Source organism: Accipiter gentilis, chromosome Z (assembly GCF_929443795.1).
Source record: "Accipiter gentilis chromosome Z, bAccGen1.1, whole genome shotgun sequence".
Lineage (NCBI taxonomy): Eukaryota > Metazoa > Chordata > Aves > Accipitriformes > Accipitridae > Astur > Astur gentilis.
In genome coordinates this window covers 35,266,738-35,286,815 of record NC_064919.1, presented here as the reverse complement: position 1 = coordinate 35,286,815, position 20,078 = coordinate 35,266,738, and the positions used below count along the sequence as shown (strand labels likewise).

Below are 20,078 nucleotides of genomic sequence, written 5' to 3'. Positions count from 1 at the left end.
CCAGAATCCAACCAATTCTTTAAGTTACACTCATCAGAAAAATTCATCCAGAGGTAAGCAGCCAATTAAAATTTCCTGGGTTTTTCTATTTTAATGTAGTGTCCAGCTGTTGCTTTGGGTAATGTGCTTGATTTATCAACCTCTTGTCAGAAAACAACAAACTTTGGAATAAAGCATACCTCTAACATCCTCAGTGTTCTTTGCTTTCAATGCTGGTGACAAGGAAAATAGTTTTACTAAAAAAAAACCCCTATACTGTTTTTAATATACCTCTCTATTTTTTATTCCAGTAAACAATAAAACAATTTTTGCACTTGTGAGGAAAAAAAGTCCTCTTATTCCCTGTCCCATTTTTCAGCCCATGCTTTTGTTACTAAAAAAAAAAAAAGTCCTTTGAGTTAACTGCCGTAAGGCAACATTCTGAATCAACTTGGTAGCAATGGTTTATTGGCCATTTATATTTTACAAATAAACTTTGAAAGGTATTAAGACAGTAGTCTCTGAAGTGTTGTTCCACCCTGAGAATGCTAAAGATGGCTTTATTGGCGGGAGGAGTGTATGAAGATTTGGGTAGAGGAGCTGGGACCTGTTACACTCCTTTGTACAGCTGCATCCTATGCACCCCCCTTGCCTACAGGTGTTTTTTCAGTGCTTTCCATGAGATCTTAAAGCAGTTCACAGAAGCAATAATAATCATTAGGCAGACAGCTCAAAGAAACTTCAGGAGAGAAGTGAAAACAATTGCTTTTTGCAGGTCAATGATTAACCTGTGGAAAAGCCTCCTGAGTACTCTGCCAGTTAGTGACCTTTAAGTTGCAGAAGAGGGTGCTCTGTACCACTGTACCCAAAATACAAGTTTGACTTCTCAGCCCATATGCCCTCTGCCATGCTGCTGTTTGCTCCAGCTTACTGGTTCTAAAGCAACTATTATCAAGACTCTTGTTCACCAAAATGCAAGACCTGCAAAATGCTGTACTTGGAGAATGGGGTTTATCATTTCACAGTTTAAAAAGAGTAAGAGCTTGAGCTGTAAACACTAAAAATTCATGCTTTATACAAATTTATTTGGCTTTTAACAGTCTGGCAAAAAGTATTTCAAGAAAGTAAGCATCAGCTGAGTTTGACTACATGGTTGAACAAGGGCTAATCAACTTCAGTACCCTAATCAAGTATTAAAATACCTAAGGCAAAAAGCATTATGTATGTAATCCACAGTTTTGAGGAAGTGTTTACTGATCAAAAAAAGGTGTCATGGTTTAACCCCAGCTGCCCAGGAAGCACCATGCAGCTGCTCACTCACCTCCCTCACAGTGGGATGGGGGACAGAATCAGAAGGGTAAATGTGAGAAAACTCATGGGCTGAGATCTGACAGTTTAATAGGTAAAGCAAAAGCCGCACACGCAAGCAACGCAAAACAAGGAATTCATCAGCAGGCAGGTGTTTAGCCATCTCCAGGAAAGCAGGGCTCCACTAAGCATAACGGTTACTTGGCAAGACAAATGCCATCACTCCAAACGTCCCTCCCAGTTCATATGCTGGGCATGATATCACGTGGTATGGAATACCTTTTTGGCCAGTTTAGGTCAGCTGCCCTGGCTGTGTTCCCTCCCAACTTCTTGTGCCCCTCCAGCCTTCTTGCTGGCTGGGCATGAGAAGCTGAAAAATCCTTGACTTAGTATAAACATCACTTAGCAACAACTAAAAACATCAGGTTTTTAACAACATTCTTCTCATACTGAACCCAAAACATAACACTATACCAGGTACTAGGAAGACAACTCTATCCCAGCTGAAACCAGAACAAAAGGTAGGGGCTGAAGTGAGCTATAACAAGACAATGACTAAATGCTCACCTTGTGGTAGAGTTCATCAGGACACACTACCTGACCAGCTTCACTGCAGCACCTCCTAGGTGCAATTGCAGCCACACTGATGGTTTACATTTCTCAGAATTAATACAAAGCATTCCAATGAGAAGTCTTGATTAAAACATAACTGGGTAGCAGATATGTGGGGGCATTCCTTCCTAGACCAGTGTGTAATAGCCAAGACGTGATAATTACAAGAGTCACCTAAGTATGTTATGAAAATGATACCAGCCCTGAGCTGTAATGTTGGTAGAAGAACACTTAACCTACTAGGTTTGATAACTGATCTAGCTATGCAGAAAAGTATTAAGAACTGAGGGGTTAAAATAAAGGAAGGGTGAAGTGTGGTTCATGCCATTAGTGATATGGCTTGAGTTCTTTTTCCTGGGGATGTAGGGACATCACCATAAACTTCTGTTTAGCAATTGCTATCAGGGTGCAAAATTTTACTGATTTACATTGCTAGTGATCAGCATTTTGCATCCATTTGTCATAAACTGAAGAACTCAGTTCATGCGGATATAACGATCTGTGTGATGGCAATGGCTGACAGCACTTTCATCTTGTCCTTTCTGTCATAAGTTACATCCTTGAGAAGGTTACTTGAGCGGTGAGCACTGCAGAGGAATCAGGAGCACGTTTTTCTGGGATTCCAGGAACCTGACACTGTCCCGCACTGAAATTAAAAGCATACATAATTAAGACAGCAATCCAATGAGAAATAATACTTTTCTCAGAATGCATGCAGGTTACACTAGTGCTGCTCCATTGTCTCTTACCAGCTGCTACCACTCTGGCATCTTCATGGGCACTGTGCCTTCCCGCTGCCCGGTGATCTGGGCTCTCATTCCACCAGAGCACGTGGACTGAGAAAGTACAAATAAAGTCAGATGAATTCTGTTAATGCTGCAATACAACATGTACTGTAAGCCCTAGCAGTCTGCCTTCACTTGTTAGATGCCTTGCAGTTAGCAGAAACAATTCTCCAGGCAAGTAAGTGGTGGGATGATCTTTTGCTGAGCCTTTAAAAGGGTTGGGTCTTTAACATCAAATCTGAGAGTCTTTTGAGATAGCAGCACCTGGCTTAAGCCTATAACCCAATATATAAAGCTGGGTTCAAGGACTGTTTACAGGACTTTGACGATCCGCACCAACTTTTTCATCAAGCCAGCCAATCCTGATCCAGGACAAGGGCTTGCCCCTCTCCCTCCACCCCTTCTCATGCCAAAGTCCATATCAGAAGTCGAGTAGTACCTGTGTTAAGTAAGCCATACTCTGTGTGGAAAACACCAATCAGCTTGGTGTAGCCTGTGTTGATGTGAGCATTAATTGCAGCTTGAAATGCTTCACCCCACAATGCTGGCCCACCAGGCTTCATCTGGAAAGTAACCCATTCATATACTCCTGGAAGAAAAGGCAAAGATGATCTCAAGGAAGGAAATACAAATTAATATGCTGGTTCTCAAACAGTGCGTCATGGCCGCAACGTATTTATTGTGAAACCAGTACTGCAATTCCCTGCCATCTGGGGTCAGCAGGACATGAAACTGCCCCTTCATCCCAGGATGCACAATAACTCACAGCTTCCAGGGGCTCACAAGACCACAGGCAAGCGACTTGCAAACTGGAGCTAGTTCGAGTGTCAATGTAAGTACTGGGACCCTGAGCAACAGAAGGCTTCATACAAAGCCCAACTTAGCAATTTCCAGTGTTGCCTGAAAATTTGGGGAGATTCAGACTACTTTGCAAAAGTCACAAATACACATATTTACAGAATTTGGATGGCTGATTGAACAACACAAGGTGGCCTTTTCTAAGACTGGCAATGTTTTCTGGCATTGAAGTGGTTTAAGACATTATACACCCCTTTGACTCCTGGCAATTGGTCACAGCAAGATCTGCAGGCATAACCAACAAACCAGGACTAGCATAGCATCTCTGCTCTGCCAAACAATCATCTCCCTTGTTCATAGACAAATGACATCATGATTTGCCGAAAAACTCCAGTCCTGCTACAAGACACGTTATCCATCTCCTTTCTGTTCAGGAAGTTACTCTAGATCACAATTGCTGACACTTTAATAGAAAGCCAAACACTTGCCATATGTCTGGTCTTATTCTCCAGGAATGGGCTGGAGGCAAACTAAAATGGGAACAAAGTGTTTGAAAAGTCACCTCTCCAGTTTTAAGAGAAAACAGCATAAAATTCAGAATCACAGGGAAATACAGAACAAAGATTACTGTATATAGGCACATGCTGAGGGCTAAAACAAGGCCTGTTTGATGTCACTCCATACAACAAAGTCTGCAAACGTTCATAAATCAGGGAACAGTCAATACTATTAATACATTTGCTACAGAGAGAATTAAAACACATAGGGACAGGACATCTACACCTAATCTATGATTGTTACAAAGTATGTTTGACTTGCACATATCTTTAAAGGGTAGGGATTTTTTTTGTTTTTCTTAAAACTATTATGCAGTAACATCAAAGCAAATTGATAAAAGAGAAAAACCTCTGTGAAAGAGAACAATCATTGTCTTTTTAGTGTGTCCAGGAAATGCCCTCTCACTGGTGGATGGACAAAGCAAGTCCGGGATGACTGCTCTGGCCACTACTACAGCATTGCCATTTTGCATGGTCGTTTAGTCAATTCAAACACCTCTTCACAACATTAATGATCAGGGCTCTAGTCAGTTATTGATTTAAGTTAGTGTAAAATCTTTCTTAAAAACTTTGTCCCTTATCTGTATTATGTCACCTTTTTCACATGGGTTTACATAGATGCATTTGTTACATAAAGGGTTATAAACCCATGTAATACCTGGTTTAAGCTTTAAGCTATTTTTTGTTAGTCCATCAGCATCAGTAACTTTAATCGGCAAAAGAGAAGATAAGCTCACCCCCTTCTTTTGGAGGCTTCCCAAGTTGACACCAGGGTACCAGATAAGCAACCTCATTGTGCTGCTTTTCTATCAAGGGGAGAGCTGGGGAGATGAATTTTCCTTGCCAGTCTTTGTCATTGGCTAGTGCATGCCGGACTGCTGTCCTATGGGCAAAATTATCTGTAAGAAAAGAAGAAAAGAAAAAAGAAACTATGGAAAAATGCACTTAATTTCATATCAGACTCAACCAAAATGTGTAATTACAAGGAGGCAAGCTGTACTTCCATTAAGTTTGAAACTGCTATTTTCAAACAGTGTATTAGCTCAAAGCAGATGTGGCAAATTTCCTTTAAATTCTGCAAAAGTCTTTGCTTTAGCACTCAGATTTAAATGGTTTCAAGCCAAACCAAATTTTCCAAGAAAGTTTATATAAAAGTTAAAATATGTTAAGCAATGTTACCATTAAGAAAGATTCATACATGGCATCCACAGGAATACTGGATGTGGCAACATTTACGAAGGATAAGGAGATTCGGAGAAAGCACAGTGGATATGGAAGTGAAGTGGAAAAGAAAATTCAGAAGGAATATTAGCCTATCAAGAGAAAATTAAGAAAAATGTGAGTTTTGGCTTATATCAAATGACGTTAAAATAAGTGTAGAAGTAATGTTTGTTTGTTCAGCTACGTAAACAGTTATTAAATGCCCAAAATCTAAATCTTATCTTCTTTTTTTTTTTCTTAAATAAAAGCAAATCCACTGAATTAAGAGTGTCTGAATTTCAACTGGTTAGGCTGCAGTGGCATCTTAAGCAGTACGTTTATGCAGGCAGCTTTCAATAATACAAGAGAAAAATCCAGCATCTGAGAATGAGAAGAATTCTGAGAAATATTAGTATCCTGGGACTAAGAGAAAAATAAACCAATTATTTTTAACTACTAAAGAAATATATGCAGGGGTCTGATTAATCAAGGAGAAAGGATGTTGTACATTACACATGTAAACACCGTTAGGAAACAAATAAAAATTACAGGTTTGTTTCTTAGTTTTGCATTTTAAAAGTTTCTCACAGATTATGAAAAATAGGGGGTTTTTTTTAGAGAGAAAGAAACAATAGACAAGGCTAGAAAGTTCTGAGAAGCAGGACAGTTTATTAACCATACATGCACATAAATTCATAATATTCCCATTGACAAACAGCTGGTCCCTTCACCCCTCCAGGACAAAAGGGGTGACTCTTTATTCTAAAGGGGTACTCTGAACAGGCTGGATTTCAACAAGCAGATTGAGGACTTCAGAAACAAAATTCCCTGTCTCAGCATACAGATATACCCGAGACTGTAGCAGGTATACAAAGAAATGATACTGCTGTGCCTTCCCACCTCTCCATAACCCAAATATCAAGTTCCCTTGGGCTCCACAAAGATCACAGCCAGCACACCTAGTTTCTCACATAATTGTGGCTTTTCTTGGCTCACCAGCACCTTCCAGGTCAGCACCAACTCCAACAACATAAAAAGTTGTTTATACTGCCAGATGCCTGTTGCCACCAAGGCTGAAGCAGCAATGAAACACTTTGTGTGCTTGGGCAGTCAGAGCTGGTGCAGTGGCTTCCCACGTCAACACAGTCCAGCTGCAAAAGGAGTTTAAGCATGCAAACTGTGTCTTCATTGTTTTAGGGGAGTGAACTGAACTAAAATTTGAGAACAATTATATATGCATATAAACATACACAGACTGCATGTAGATTGTCTGCACTTACATGTATTATCTTACTAAGGAGGTCTCAACATTTTTTCCATCCATTTTGAAATTCTGGAGACATTTGTGGTTCAGGAACTGACCCTAATTTAAAGATATTTCCCATGAAAAAAAGCACTCTGCCGCAGTTCCTCTATTATACCTATTTTGAGCAGAGATTGCTGCTTAAGAACAGTTGTAAGTCCCTTATCACAACAGGTCAAAATTGTCATGACAGGCTCTGCAGTGTTCTTTTTGGTAATCAATACAGGTGCAAGATTTTTTTTGACACTTCTTTATAGTAAGAGCAACAAATAAAAGCTGAGTAAGCATTCTCCTCGCCTTTTTGCCGCGGAAACAGGAACCACAGAGAGAGCAGATCAGCGCAAAGGGAAGCTAAGCATACCGTACTTCCAAATGTGGACCACCTTATTCATCGCTCCCAGCTCCGCAGACCAGAATCCCACCAGCTCTGAGTGAGCTGTGCGAAGGTGAAAGTACTTGTTGACCATTTCCACAAAGTCCTTCATCTTCGATGGCTTAATATCATATGTGCGAATTTCATAGAAAATGCTATTATTTTGTCTGGGCCCTGTAGCAAGGGATGCAAGTACCTGAGAGAAAATATTAAGAAAAATAACTAAAACTAATTCTCAAGCCGAAAAAAGTCTTCTGTCTAATTTCTAAACTTTTTTTAAAACAGTGAGATGCTATAGATGGATTTTTTTTTACTGGGGACTGGGAGATGGGGGTACTTCATGATCTCCACTACAGAAATATCTTGTGACTTTTTTCTTTGGAAATAGTTCCCATGTGCATTATTTGCTGCAACTCCTTTTGGCAGTGCAACAGACCTTTATTTGTCACACTGTTCTGGTTTAACCCCAACCAACAACTAAGCACCACGCAGCCACTTGCTTACTCCTCCCTGCCCCGGTGGGGATGGAAGGAGAACAGGAAAAAAAAAAAAAAGTAACACTCGTGTGTTGGGATAAGAAGAGTTTAATAATTGAAATAAAGTAAAATAAAATAATAATAATAATAATAGTAGTAGTAATAGTAATGAAAAGGAAGATAACAAAAAGAGAGAGATAAAACCCAAGAAAAGACAAGTGATGTGCATGGCAATTGCTCACCACCCACTGGCCAGTGCCCAAGCAGCGATCTGCCCCTCCCAGCCAACTCCCCCCAGTTTATATACTGAGGATGATGTTCTGTGGTATGGAATATCCCTTTGGCTAGTTCAGGTCAGCTGTCCTGGCCATGCTCCCTCCCAGCTTCTTGTACACCTGCTTGCTGGCAGAGCATGGGAAACTAAAAAATCCTTAACTTAGGATAAGCGCTACTTAACAACAACTAAAACATCAGTGTCTTATCAACATTATTTTCACACTAAATGCAAAATACTGTACCAGCTACTAAGAAGAAAATTAACTAACTCAGTCCCAGCCGAAACCAGGACACACACTCAATTGTTTATATTAGCCCATAACAAAGCAGGATTTTCCTTTTCTCATACCCCTTCCTCAGGAAGCCAGCAGCAGGATGCAAGAAGTCAAAGCAATAAGAAGAGAGTCAGCTAAACACACTACTCAAAGGCAAGGCTGCCAATGCCACCGAAGCAGAGGCAGCATCAACGTCTGCCTGGCCTGCATTGCCCTTACCCGACCAACTCGCACTACTGCAATCTGTTTTCTAATTACAATCTTACATTATTAGCAAATTACATACGGTTGGCAAAAGAAAGAAAAACATACCAAGGCTTGGGAAAAGACTAATTCCTTCCAGCACAAGACTGCTAAAGTCTGCATCCTTGCCCTTCGCTGGCTGCTTCCCAAAGGCTGGTCAAGAACAGTTCTTCTATTCATATAACATAAACCCCCTTCAGAAGTCCCAGAATATGCTTACTTTTGCAACTGCCTCAATAACCTGGAACATGCTACTCGCCTCTCAGATAAAACTAGAAAAATTAAGGCCAAACCAAACCTTTGGCCTTAGCCTGTATTTGCACAGAGGTGGCTGCAGGATGGATTTTAGACGTCTTATTTCACAAGCATCAGCAGGCAGGCACAGCGTACAGCTCAAGCCACAAAATACAGATGGCCAAGACCAAAGGTCTTGCTTCCCAATGACCCTTTGGAGTATTACGCATCTAGTTTTGGTCGCCATGTATCACAGCTTCTTTTAGCATTTAGTTTCTAAATCCCCACAGGATCCTGAACTAGCAGTAATCCTGCACCGGTGACACATCCAATGCCAAATTTCTTGCAGGAAAAGAGAAGCCCAGCAGTTTTCTGCCACTCATGCAAATATACTGGGCCACTGCCGGACGACTCCTCCCGTCCAAAGAAGCTGTCACACGATTCTGGAGAAGACCCGGGAACGACCCTCAGCACGAGGCCTGCCCGTGCTTGCAAACAGCCCCGTGAAAGAGGATGTCGCGACAACGACCGACCCTGCCCCGGGGGGCAGCGCGCGCCCCGCCCAGCCACAAGCGCCACACCGCCCCGCCCCAAACCCCGTCCCCGCCGACCTAAGCCCCGCCCCCGCCCCGCCCCACGCCCACCCCTGCACCAAACCCCTCACCCAAACCCCGCCCCCGCAGGCCCACCCCCCGCCCCCGCTGGCCCCGCCCCCGCCGGCCCCGCCCCCGCTGGCCCCCGCTGGCCCCGCCCCCGCTGGCCCCGCCCCCGCTGGCCCCGCCCCCGCGGCTCGCACCAGCAGCCCCGCTCCCGGCCGCCGCCGCCGCGCTTGGCTCTCCCCGCAGCGCCCCGGCCGTTACCTGAGGGCGGGCCCGGGCCAGGCGGGCGGCGGCGGCGGCGGTAGCGGCGAGGGGCCGGCGGAGGGCCTGCGGGGGCAGCATGGCGAGCGGCAGGCCGGGCGGAAGGCAAACGCAGCGGTCTCCCGTTGGTTGCGTGAGAGCGCGGGCGGACTGCCCTGGGGCGGGGCGGCGGAGCCTCCCTCGGCGGGGCGGCCGTTGGGGCGGCCGTTGGGCGGCCGTTAGGGCCGGCGGGGCGGCCTCAGCAGCTCGCCCTACTGCCTGGGTCAACAGCGAACTGAACCGCGGCGAAGGGTGTTCAATTCCTGGGGTTTATTCCGCTGGAGTAGGAGGGAGGGATGAACGAACGAACAAACGAATGGATGGATGGATGGACGGGCGGAAGGACGAATGAGTGAGTGCACGGCCGAGGAGAAGTGCTCTTTAAAGTTACCAGACCCAAGTGCGTCAAACGTGGTACCTCTCTCTCTGCCTGAGTGCCTGAATACAATAAAAAAGTATCCTTGGTTGCTTCTGGAGACCTAGGACTCTTTGTCCCCACTAGGCTGCCCTGGGGCAGATCACTCAGTATGTCACCCACCTTCTAGCATTTGCAGGATCGAATTTGAAATTGTACGGCTACAGATCTGCAGTCCTCCTCCAGAAGAGAGCCCTCTGTGGCCTTTTTTTGTAGCGTTCTTTTGGGTAAAACCAAGCTTTGTGCCAGGGGTGTACAGTGCCAAGCACTGTCACCCCATTAGAGCTGTATTGCCCAGCTGTGTAGGTCTTAACTGCCGCACGGTTACCTAGGGGTGGGATTTTGTGATGGCTGAGACTGTATACCTTTGCGGAATTAAGTATGTAAAGTATGTAAATTAAGTATGTAAATTAAGTGTAAAGGTAGAATTTCCATTGGTGTCAGTGCATCCAGTGTTTTACCCGTGGGAGACAAATGAGCTCTGAGGAAAGACTGGCTTATGGAAGACAATCTAAATTGGCAAGGCAATATGCTTCATGATTCCTCTTAATAGCAGCAGCAGCACATTCTTTCCTCCACCCTGAATAACTGATTTGGAGGGCCTCTGCGTGGAATTAAGCTGAAGAGAGAAATGATGGTTTCATGCTATGGAACATTCATGCTTTTTCTCACAATTACAGACAATTTTTATTACAAGACAAGCCCAGAAAGAACAACTGTCTAAAATGAGATAGAAAAAGTTGTTCTAACAAGCACATTAAAAGAGTGGTGTAGAAAGAATGAAGCATCTGCACTGCATACATGTTACATGTTCATTTGCAAGTGGTATTCTTGGTTACATTTTTTGTATTGGGACAACTGAGCATGATACATGCTAAAGTGTTTTTGCAGTGTGGCATGTATAATTCTCATAGTTTCTACAGCAGAAGCACACATGAAGGTGATTACTGATGCAGTTATTGCTGGTTTAAGATTGGTTTAATGTGTGGGTGTTTTTTCACTTAGGAACAAATTTTATTTCAGCTGAAGGCAGGGAATGAGATGGCAAACTCCACAATATCTGAGGTTCTCCTTTGTTTATCTTACTATATGGATGAAGTAATGTTGTTCATAGCCATGTTGTGCTGAAATATTTCTTTACATTTTTAAAAGCTTTTATTTTTATTGTTTGAACTTTTCCTGTATTTGCTTTCTCATCAGGAATGACCAAACAGGCCGGAATTTGAACTGATAAGTCATAAAAAGCAGGTTTTGTTCTTGCTAGCCTGAGTAGTCAAGAAGGAGCTTTAATTTAATGTTTCTTTTGTGTAGTCAAGGAACAGAAAGGTGAATATGATTTTCATAATTGAGCAAAAGAGTTCAACACAGTGCAGAGCTAAAATGTACAACAAACTGCACTGGAACTCAGTGAAGGCCTGAAATGATTCCCTGAAATAATTCAGCAAATTATTTTATACAGCAAGTAAATTTGAGAAGACTGCTTATGAGTACAGCCAGGTGGCTAAGATAAAATTTGTTGAGAAGGCTGTTCTTTCAGCTCTGCATTTTTTGCCTGGGACTTGAATTCACTGGACCCCCCGGTATTTTCCTATTCATATTCTTCTAGAAGTCTAGGGATATATCCTTCTTTGCATGTGGATGTGGCAGAGCCAGTGGTGAAGTGAAAGGATTGTACCTCCAACTCTTGCCTGCCACTCACAGGTCTGTCTGTCAACACACAGAATGGTAAACAGGAGCTGAGCTTCACAGACGTAAATTTCACAACTCACAGATGGTATTGGACATCTGGGAATGACAGTGTTGATCATGTAGGAGAAATAATAGTGGATAGTATCTGTTACAAATGCTTTTTGATGGGAAATTTTAATTTTGGTACTGAATTGATGAATCAAATGAAATTTTCAATTTATGTAGCTGTGACTGCCAGAGCTGCCTGAGTTGAAATGGTTTATAAAAAACTTTTGTTACTGGTGGAAACCAAAGCTCCATGGAAGCAAAATGCAAGAAGGTGATTTGCATGTGTTAGTGTATTTATGTGTTTTACTCCCTGCATGCAACATTTTCATCCATTTTCATTTTTCTGTGGAACAGGAAACACTTTTAATCTGATCTGTTTGTGACTTGTGAATGTGGGCAAGCGCTGGATAGGATTTTTTTATTTCCTTTGTATTCTTAAGTGGAGGTGGTGATAATGAAAGGAAGGTAACCATCTGTACTAAAAGACAATGCCTTTCAAGAGCAGTTTAAATTTAATTTGTGATGTTTGCTTAAACACAGAGAAAGTGACTCAGAGCTTTGGAAAATGAGAAAGCACAGTACCTGCCCCTTGGCTGGGGGGGACAATCCTATTTGTGAATCACATCTTTCAGTTTCCTGTTGCATGAAGCGTAAACCAAGGACATTTCCTTCTGTTCCTCCATAAATCCTTCAGCTTAAATTCCTTCCTCAGAAAGGCAGTTTTCAAAAGCACAGGAAAGTGTAACTCGCCACTCATTTTCAATGGCAGTAGGGTTTCCATTGCATAGTGCAGTGCCATTGGTAGGTTTGAGAAAGGTGTGCAGCAGGCTTGTTTAGTGTAAATAATACACAGGGTTTCTACTGTAATGTTTTCACAAATCTCTCATGCTGAGTGCTGCCCTTGCTTTCTCTACTTCTGCTGCTGGGTCAGCAAGTAACGAGTGGTTTTCTGGTTTGCACACAAGGCAACATTCCTGAATGTAATGCAGCCTCTTGGTATGTTTCCAGTAGGCCAGAACATTTAAATATCCTCTGGTTTCCATTCTCTCAGCTGTTCCATATGAAAATCTGATTAACAGCTTATCAAACTTGGTATTTCTTCCCTGTTTTTCCTAGCCAGTGTGCATTCCTCATGTCATGAAAACAACCTGCATTGTATATAAATATTTATTGTGTGGCACTGATGAGAATACCTGCTAGAACCAGTGTCGTCTCTGTGTTTACCAGTGGTTAAGAGTCACATGAGTCTTCTTCATACCCAGGGCCTGAGGACATGCTTGAAGCAGAGTCATGTTCAGGTGCCCTACCATGCAGTGGATGAGCATCGAGAAAGTTGGTTTCATGTTTTTGCTTTGCTGGTGAAAGCAATGGGAGAGCAACTTAGTGCTTTATCTCTCTGGGAAGCAGGTCTGTGCTGTCCACTCTGGATTTACCCACTCTACACCCAAATATGTTTAACACAGCCCCTGACCTCATCAGGGTGGAGTCCATCAGCTGTCTTGGCCTGGCTGAGACACTGCAGCCTTTGAGAGCTGCACAGCCAGAAGATAAAGGGCAGAGCAGGTGCTTATGGCTATCTGGAAGGCAATGAGAGAGCTGCTTCATATTGCTTGATTTTAAAAAACATTTAGGCCTGATGTTTGATGTCATGATGCCTTGTGTCATTATTTATATCAACACTAGGAGGAGATAAATTTTACTGTATCAAAATGTTCTCCACTCATCTTGCAAGTAGCTGTTACACAAACTGGGTAACAGGCCACTATGCCTGTTTGAATGAAGTTAAAAAGAAGACATTCAGATGTGTTCCTTATTCTTTTTTTCGATGAGTTTCTTAGAAGCTTGGTGAATGGATTTTTCCTTTTTTTTTTTTTTTTCCCCCTGGGAAATCTGTAATGGCTTAATGATTCCAGAAGAAGGGACATGTTAAATATACACACACACTGAAATCCTGCAATCATTTTTGTATAGTAAAATTGTTTTATTCCAAAGGTCTGATTTAAAAAAACTTTCCTATCAACAGGCCATAAAAATTATATTTAAAGTATTTAAAGAGTGTATTAATTGTTTGTGCTTATTACTTGGCCACTGTAATTGTAGTTGTTCCTCTCAGAATGTCTACTTGGCCTTTGTGAATGGTATTTTTTTAAATTTTAAAGTGAAACATTCCTTTTAGTAAATCCTTTTTTAGTTAATTAGGCAAAAAACAAATGCTCTGCTTGCATGTTTTCACAGACGGGATGACATAAGGTAGTTTCTGCCTCTGTGGTTATTTCAAGCATGATGCTGCTGAGAACAGGGAGATGTGTGCTACAAAGGGCATGGAAAGGAGACAGTGTGAGTATGCAGATGAAGGTTTACATGAGAAAGACCTAGCTGGGTTGACTTTTCACTTCACAGGTACTAACTAGCTCAATTAATATTTTCCCCAAGAAAATTAGGATCTGAAAGGATGCTAATAAAATACCCAGATCCTCTTTCCTAAGTTATAATTCTCTACAGCTTTCTCTTAGTTGCTTCTCTTTTCTGTATACAATAAGCTCTCTTCTGGAGGTGCAGAGTGAGATTTTCTCTAGGATTCAGCCAGGGTTGCAGTTGTGTTCTGAACCCAGGTTTGCTTGCAGAGAACTGAGTATCAAATGGGAACAAAGTATTGCTTTAAGGCAGGTTTCTCTAGCATGAAAGCCCATAAAGGCAGGTGGCAGAGATCAATCTTTCAGGGCCACCCCACTATTCCTTGGGCAGGTATTCTCTGTGTCTTCTACTTGGTCCTCTACAGTCAGACCTGGACATGTTTAACTTGGAGAAATCCAGGATGATTTCAGCTGAGCATGGAACCATACTGTGCCTCTTAACCTCCTAACCTGTCCAAGGCCTTATGTGATGGAGAAGGCAACCAAAAGTACCTATTGCATCAGATTTGTATGAAGGAAGACGGAGTCCAACACAAGACAGCTACCTGAGGAGAGTACCTTCTTACCTTGCAGTCCCATGCCAAGCCTAGCCCAGAGGTGGAGAAAAGACATGGCCTTGGGCAGGCATAAGAGAGGGGGGGAGGCTAATAGGGACCACTTTCCTTTCTGGGGTGATTTCTTTTACCCTCTCCCAGACTGGATCCAAGGTGAATGCAAGCAGACCACTCTCAGATTAGTGCATCCCCTCATGTTGTCTTGTTGTTGTGCTCATGCCAGTGGGAAGCTCTGACTGGACAGCTAGCCCCTTTTCCCAGTCCTGCCCTGCTGAGCTTGACCCCTGCAATGCCCAATGGGGAAGGAGAGCATTGCTGATTTACTGTGGGCCTTATTAACCTGGGTGGAGAACCATCAATGCTGGCACATAGTAAGCATGTAATTTCTAGGTATTTTGTTCTTTATCTCTTTATCTGTGACCCACTGTAATACCAGTTATGCTACTTATGGCATTGACCCACACAGCCTGCAGCGAAAGTCCAGACAGCTGTGTTGATGAAGGGAACTCTGTGATGGCTGTGCTTGGCCTCCTTGGGATTAGAGGCAGCAAGCCTTGTTGCTCTTTTGTTGTGAGCAAGCTCTTCAGTCCTAATTCAACTCCTGGGGTTGGGATTAACTCCTAGAGGATTTTTCATCAATGAAAAGCCCAAAATAATAAGTGATATTTCTAGGGAAGGCTGAGTTATCAACTCCAGTAACTGACCTCTCCTAATTACTGATGCATTGCTTAGATAAACATCTCTTTTCTGTAGAAAAACAGTCTTATCCCACTTGCCTGGAAGAGTTGTTCCTTCTTCCAGTCTCAATAAATAACCTCTTTCAGGGCTTCCTTTGCCTGGAGTTGCATTGAAATGAGTACTGATAATAGGCCTCTGTTTCTGCCTTAGTTGCTCTTCCCTCAAGCCCTAGAAAACTTGCTTGTCTTGGTACTGCAAGATGAGAAGTTCCCCTGTTATACAATGTCTCTTGCTAAAATTCAGGAGCCATTGCTGCTCCTTAGGGTAATTTGCTGCAGGTCTGTGCTAATTGCACAAGGGAAATTTGCCGCAGTACTAGTTGGCTACCTCTGCATCTGTCTGGCATGGTGTCATCACCATCTCTGTCCTTCCAATCTGAATCCTGGTGCAATATGCACAGCTGAAGGCTGGACTACTTCATCTACCTGTGAGTGAGCTATAGTTAACACAGGTTGAACATGCTGAGCAGGGTATAGCTCAGTTAAATAAACTGATCAGCTACAAAGATGGAGGCTGGTAGCAGAACAGACAGGTTCTGTCACCATGCTCCTCAAAGTAATCCCTAGAGTACTAGGCAGCAAGAGCTATGAGATACACCTCAGCACCCCTGGCACCACACATAAGTGACTGTAGTGCCTGAATAAACTGCAGGTAGACAGATATGAATTGAGTGGACGTGCAACGTGAAGAATGTTTGCAAGTGGGCTTGGCTTACCCAGAGATTGTAATTTACATCAGTGCCCACTCCCTTTTACAAAAAAATACAGGCTGCTTTTTGCTTGCTTACATCTACCCATGTGGGACTCATCCTTTCAATAGAGAGTGAAAAGAAGCAATGTTGGTGTCTTTTAATATGCCCACATTATTTCAGAAAATGCTCTGAAATGGTGCTCTCTGTGATTGTTCTTGCAGAGAGATCTTTCTTATAATTTAATGTATTAAAACCAGAACAAACCAAATCCTTCTCTTTTTTAAGTTAGGAAGCCTATAAAGCTCCATACGAAGCTTTGATACAGAGTCTCTTGGCCAGTACAACTAAAGTAAGGTGATTGTGTAGAAAGTTCCAGTCTGGAGGAAAAGTCTTATCAGTAAGCATTTGAGTGATTCCACGTGGATCTCTCCTGCAGTGATAGAAAAATGAAAAGACCAGCCTGAACCAGAAAGCATTCTGATACTCGTAATCATCTAGGAAGGAGGAGTACACCTACTGTAGAGAGAATCCTCCCAGCAGGCTCAGACATCTTGATACTAGCAAAGCTGTGTGTCACAGCAATGTTAGGCAAATTGGTTTAATCATTCACTTAGAGGGCTTCAAATATCAATAGTTACCCATGGGATTCTTGGTATACTGAAGTCCTGCACTTCCTCACATTTGCTTGGAAGCTACTGATATCCCAGCAGTTTGATGTAGTCAGTCTCAAAGAACTTTGATTTTTAAAGACACCAGTAGTATTTCGGGACAAAATTTAAAAAATAGCTTCTAAGAGAGAACACCTATCCACATGGAAGTCTGTCATAACAGTGAGCTCTTCCACCAGACTTTACAACATCTGCACAATCACCAACTTTATATTACCTTCGTCATGCTATGCTAAGTTAAGCAGATTGTTATTTCTAGACCTGTCTGTCAAGTGACAGAGCTGTGAACTGGGATTCAATTTGCCTAGGACCAGACAGACTGGCAGCAGCAGAACTTCAGTTTGAATCTACGTATTTCTAGCTCTGGGTCCCAAAAATATATGGTTTATAGGCCCGGAACATTTTTTTCACACTTGGTGACAGGTAGCTGCAGTAATCACTGCTCAGCTCTAATGAGAAGGTAGACTGTTGCATTTTTGCTTTATCTGGCTGGTAGGCCTATCTCAATACAAAGAAGTTACACAGGCAGCAGGACCTACAAGGAAGGCTGAACAAAAGCCAGGGTTGTTTTAATTTTGAGAAGAGGCGACTCCAGGGTCATATGATCCTTTTTCACGTAATTACAAGAGTGTTTCAGGAGAGAAAGACGTAATCTGTTCTCTTTGTCCATGGTGGGTAAGATAAAAGCAGCGGGCTGAAATTACAGGAAGGGAAATTTAGATTAGATGTTTTCCACTTGTTAAGATAGTGAAACATTTGAAAAGATTGCCTGGGAGAAAGTAGGACACACAGGCCTGGAAATAGTAGGGGCAGTTAAAATGGTGTTCATGCATTCACACAGCCAGTATGGGCTAGATTAGCATTTTTAACATGTGGAATATGGACCACAGAGTAACAGTCCATGAGACATGCGGGGTCCATGCAGCATGAAAGGGCAATGGGAAAACAATCTAAAGAAACCCCTCAGTCCGCAGCTAGCAGGGATGTGGCAGATCTCTGCTCTCTGTTCCGAGGGATTATTTGACATGTTGGGGGTGAAACCAGTAAAAATACCACTTTGTAAAATGGTAACTTTGACCAAATGCTGAGTAATGTACGCTATCCCTCCTAATTGCCAGCATGTTCTGAAATGCTAGATGGCTTGTAGCCTTTTCTTTCTTGATTAAAGAAGGTTGAGACATTTTTGACTACCTGTCTTTCTGGGTTCCCCACAGATATCTTGCCTAAGATAATGTCAATTTCTGAGAGAAATTAACTCCTATTTATACCTGGAGATTTTCACAGTGTGTTGATAACAAGCAGCTACTCCCAAGAGCCAGTCCTTTGTCACTGAAAGGCCATAAGAGCCTTCTACATTTTGAGTGAGTACCAGAACAGCCAGGAATGCCTCAGGATTAAACATTGCAATGCAACTCTGCCCCCTATATGGCATGAAGAAGTTCTTGCTGGGATTGACACAGACTCAGGAAAGGGTGGACAACGGTGAATGCCATGCTATAACTTAGTTCAGCTGTTTTCTTCATAATTCCTTCTCTGTGACATTGTGGCAGCAACCTGGGTGTTTACCAAAGAGTTGGCCTTTGGTAACCAGGAGCTCTTCCCTCTGCCAGCAAAGAAAATGGAGTCCTCTAGTTAGAGCTGGCAGAATTTCAAAGGGACCAGCTGTGTTGTTGGTGTTGAATCACCAGGAAAACTATGGCCTTTTTTGCCTGCTAGCCGGGCACATGAATCACAAGGAACTTCTACCAGTCGTAACAAAAAGTACAATGTTTTCTGAAGTCTCTGTTCCTATGGATTCATTCTTTCGGCCCTATCTAATGCACTCCTATTATTATTTACCATCTCTCATTTGTGTCCTGGTGGATACCTCTGGCAGGCAAAAATAGTACCTAGGTGAGTAGACCACTTGCCAATGCTGACTGCTGCCCAAAGGGATGTGCTTCTCCCTGTCTGTGCCTTGGAACAAGCACTGATTTCTGTTAACCTAATTTCCCCTGAAACCTCTGTCCTACTTTTGTTTGGAATTAGCTAACCAGTTCAAAACATATTACGGGAAGCAGAGAGAGGAACAAAGAGATAACAGGTAGCATAACCCGTAAGCTTCTGTTTACATAGAAAACCAGGCTAAACCGAGCACTGTTCAATCAAATCATTGGTGCTGGTGAGTTGCTCAAGTCAGGCACTCAAGAAAGCCTGCACCTCAAAAACCAGGGGGTCAAACCCAGCAGACTCCTTGGGAGGACACTCTGAATATAAAATCCCTGCCCAGGCTGGTCTGATTGAATCCTCATTGATCCAATGTTCAGCACTGCTGTGAGTACTGTTTCAGCAGACTGTGAGCACAGAAGATGAAGACACCTTTGTGGTTGAAGGACAGGACTGAATTCAGAAGGACTGGTATTGGTCCCCATCTGTGATGGTGCTGCCTTTTGGGACTAGAGGGAGAAGCTAAGATGATGGATTAAAGGATATGGCAAGGGGGGAACTGCAGAATCTCAGTACAAAGTATTGCCTTCCAGGACACCTTTATTAGCCCCTTTGTCATGTGATTCATAGCAGAACATCATCTTTGAAAAAAACACCACTCAGATTGAACTGGAAACTTTTTGGGTATGGAACAATGCTTAGAAAGCATTCTGCACATTTTGGTCTCTCCCACAGGGTAAACAGTAGTATTAATAGTTTTGGGTGGTCTGTACTGTACCTTATTTACTGCAATATGCCCTGGTCTTTGAAAGCATTCCACTGTGTTCATCTTCAGGATGGCTTTCATTCTCCAGTCACTCCAAGGATATGAGTTTTCCCCATAGTTGTCCAGTCTGCCACTGCAGTATCATTTGAATTACATAGTGCCATCCCCTAAGGATGATTCCAGTTCATGTGGGGAGTTTTTGACTGGTGGCTTGTCTTGCCATCTTTAGAGAAATCTTGGTAGCTTGACATCCGTTAGTCGTAGACAACAGGTTGTGCAGTGTGCATTCTACTATCTCCCAGACCTTCTGTGGGCTCTGATCTATAGGAGAACCCATGCTTGTGGTGGCCATTAAGACAGATGATGTCGATCTGTCCACTTCCACTACCTTCCTCCACTAGATCTCCAGCCACACACATTGGCCAAAGTAAGTTGCTGGAGTCTGTGCCCAGACCCTGCCAATTCTTGTAAAGCATCCCTTGGATCCTAGAGATCTGCTGGTTTTATTAAATTCAAACATGGCTTTCTAAAGAGAAGAAAGAAAGGATCTTTGGCAGTCTCTTTTTGCCAGGTTACCTCAGTGCAAAATGCTTCTTTCTGTGTGTTTGAATGTTTTATATCCAGAAGAGATCCTTGGTAAGGTGCCTGCAAATCCTCAGGCTGCATTAAGTGCAGCTGTATGGCTTGAGGCCCATAGCCTTGATACAAAGATTGCATTTGCAATGTTCATGTTGCATTCCAAAAATGCATTCCCTGCAGGAAATGCAGGGAGGATGCAGGAAATGCAAAAAGGATTCCTGCCATGACACCAGGTGATAAGGTAGCTGTGTGTCATCATAAGCCTGCAGTAT

At 42.9% G+C, this 20,078-nt stretch overlaps 1 protein-coding gene across 2 annotated transcripts; it reads right to left on the bottom strand.

The window, feature by feature from the left end:
- Window positions 1–1,043: 1,043 nt before the first annotated feature.
- NIPSNAP3A (nipsnap homolog 3A) lies at window positions 1,044–9,410 on the bottom strand. Of its 2 annotated transcripts, none has more exons than XM_049795289.1 (6): window positions 9,280–9,410; window positions 6,904–7,111; window positions 4,777–4,938; window positions 3,124–3,273; window positions 2,649–2,735; window positions 1,044–2,545 (listed from the first exon to the last, which is right to left on the bottom strand). In XM_049795289.1, the coding sequence occupies exons 1-6, from the start codon at window positions 9,358–9,360 to the stop codon at window positions 2,469–2,471; spliced, it is 765 nt and encodes a 254-aa protein (XP_049651246.1). In that variant the 5' UTR covers window positions 9,361–9,410; the 3' UTR covers window positions 1,044–2,468. The 2 variants fall into 2 exon arrangements, with proteins under 2 accessions (XP_049651246.1, XP_049651245.1); XM_049795288.1 differs by lacking the exon at window positions 9,280–9,410 and adding an exon at window positions 8,255–8,365.
- Window positions 9,411–20,078: the final 10,668 nt, after the last annotated feature.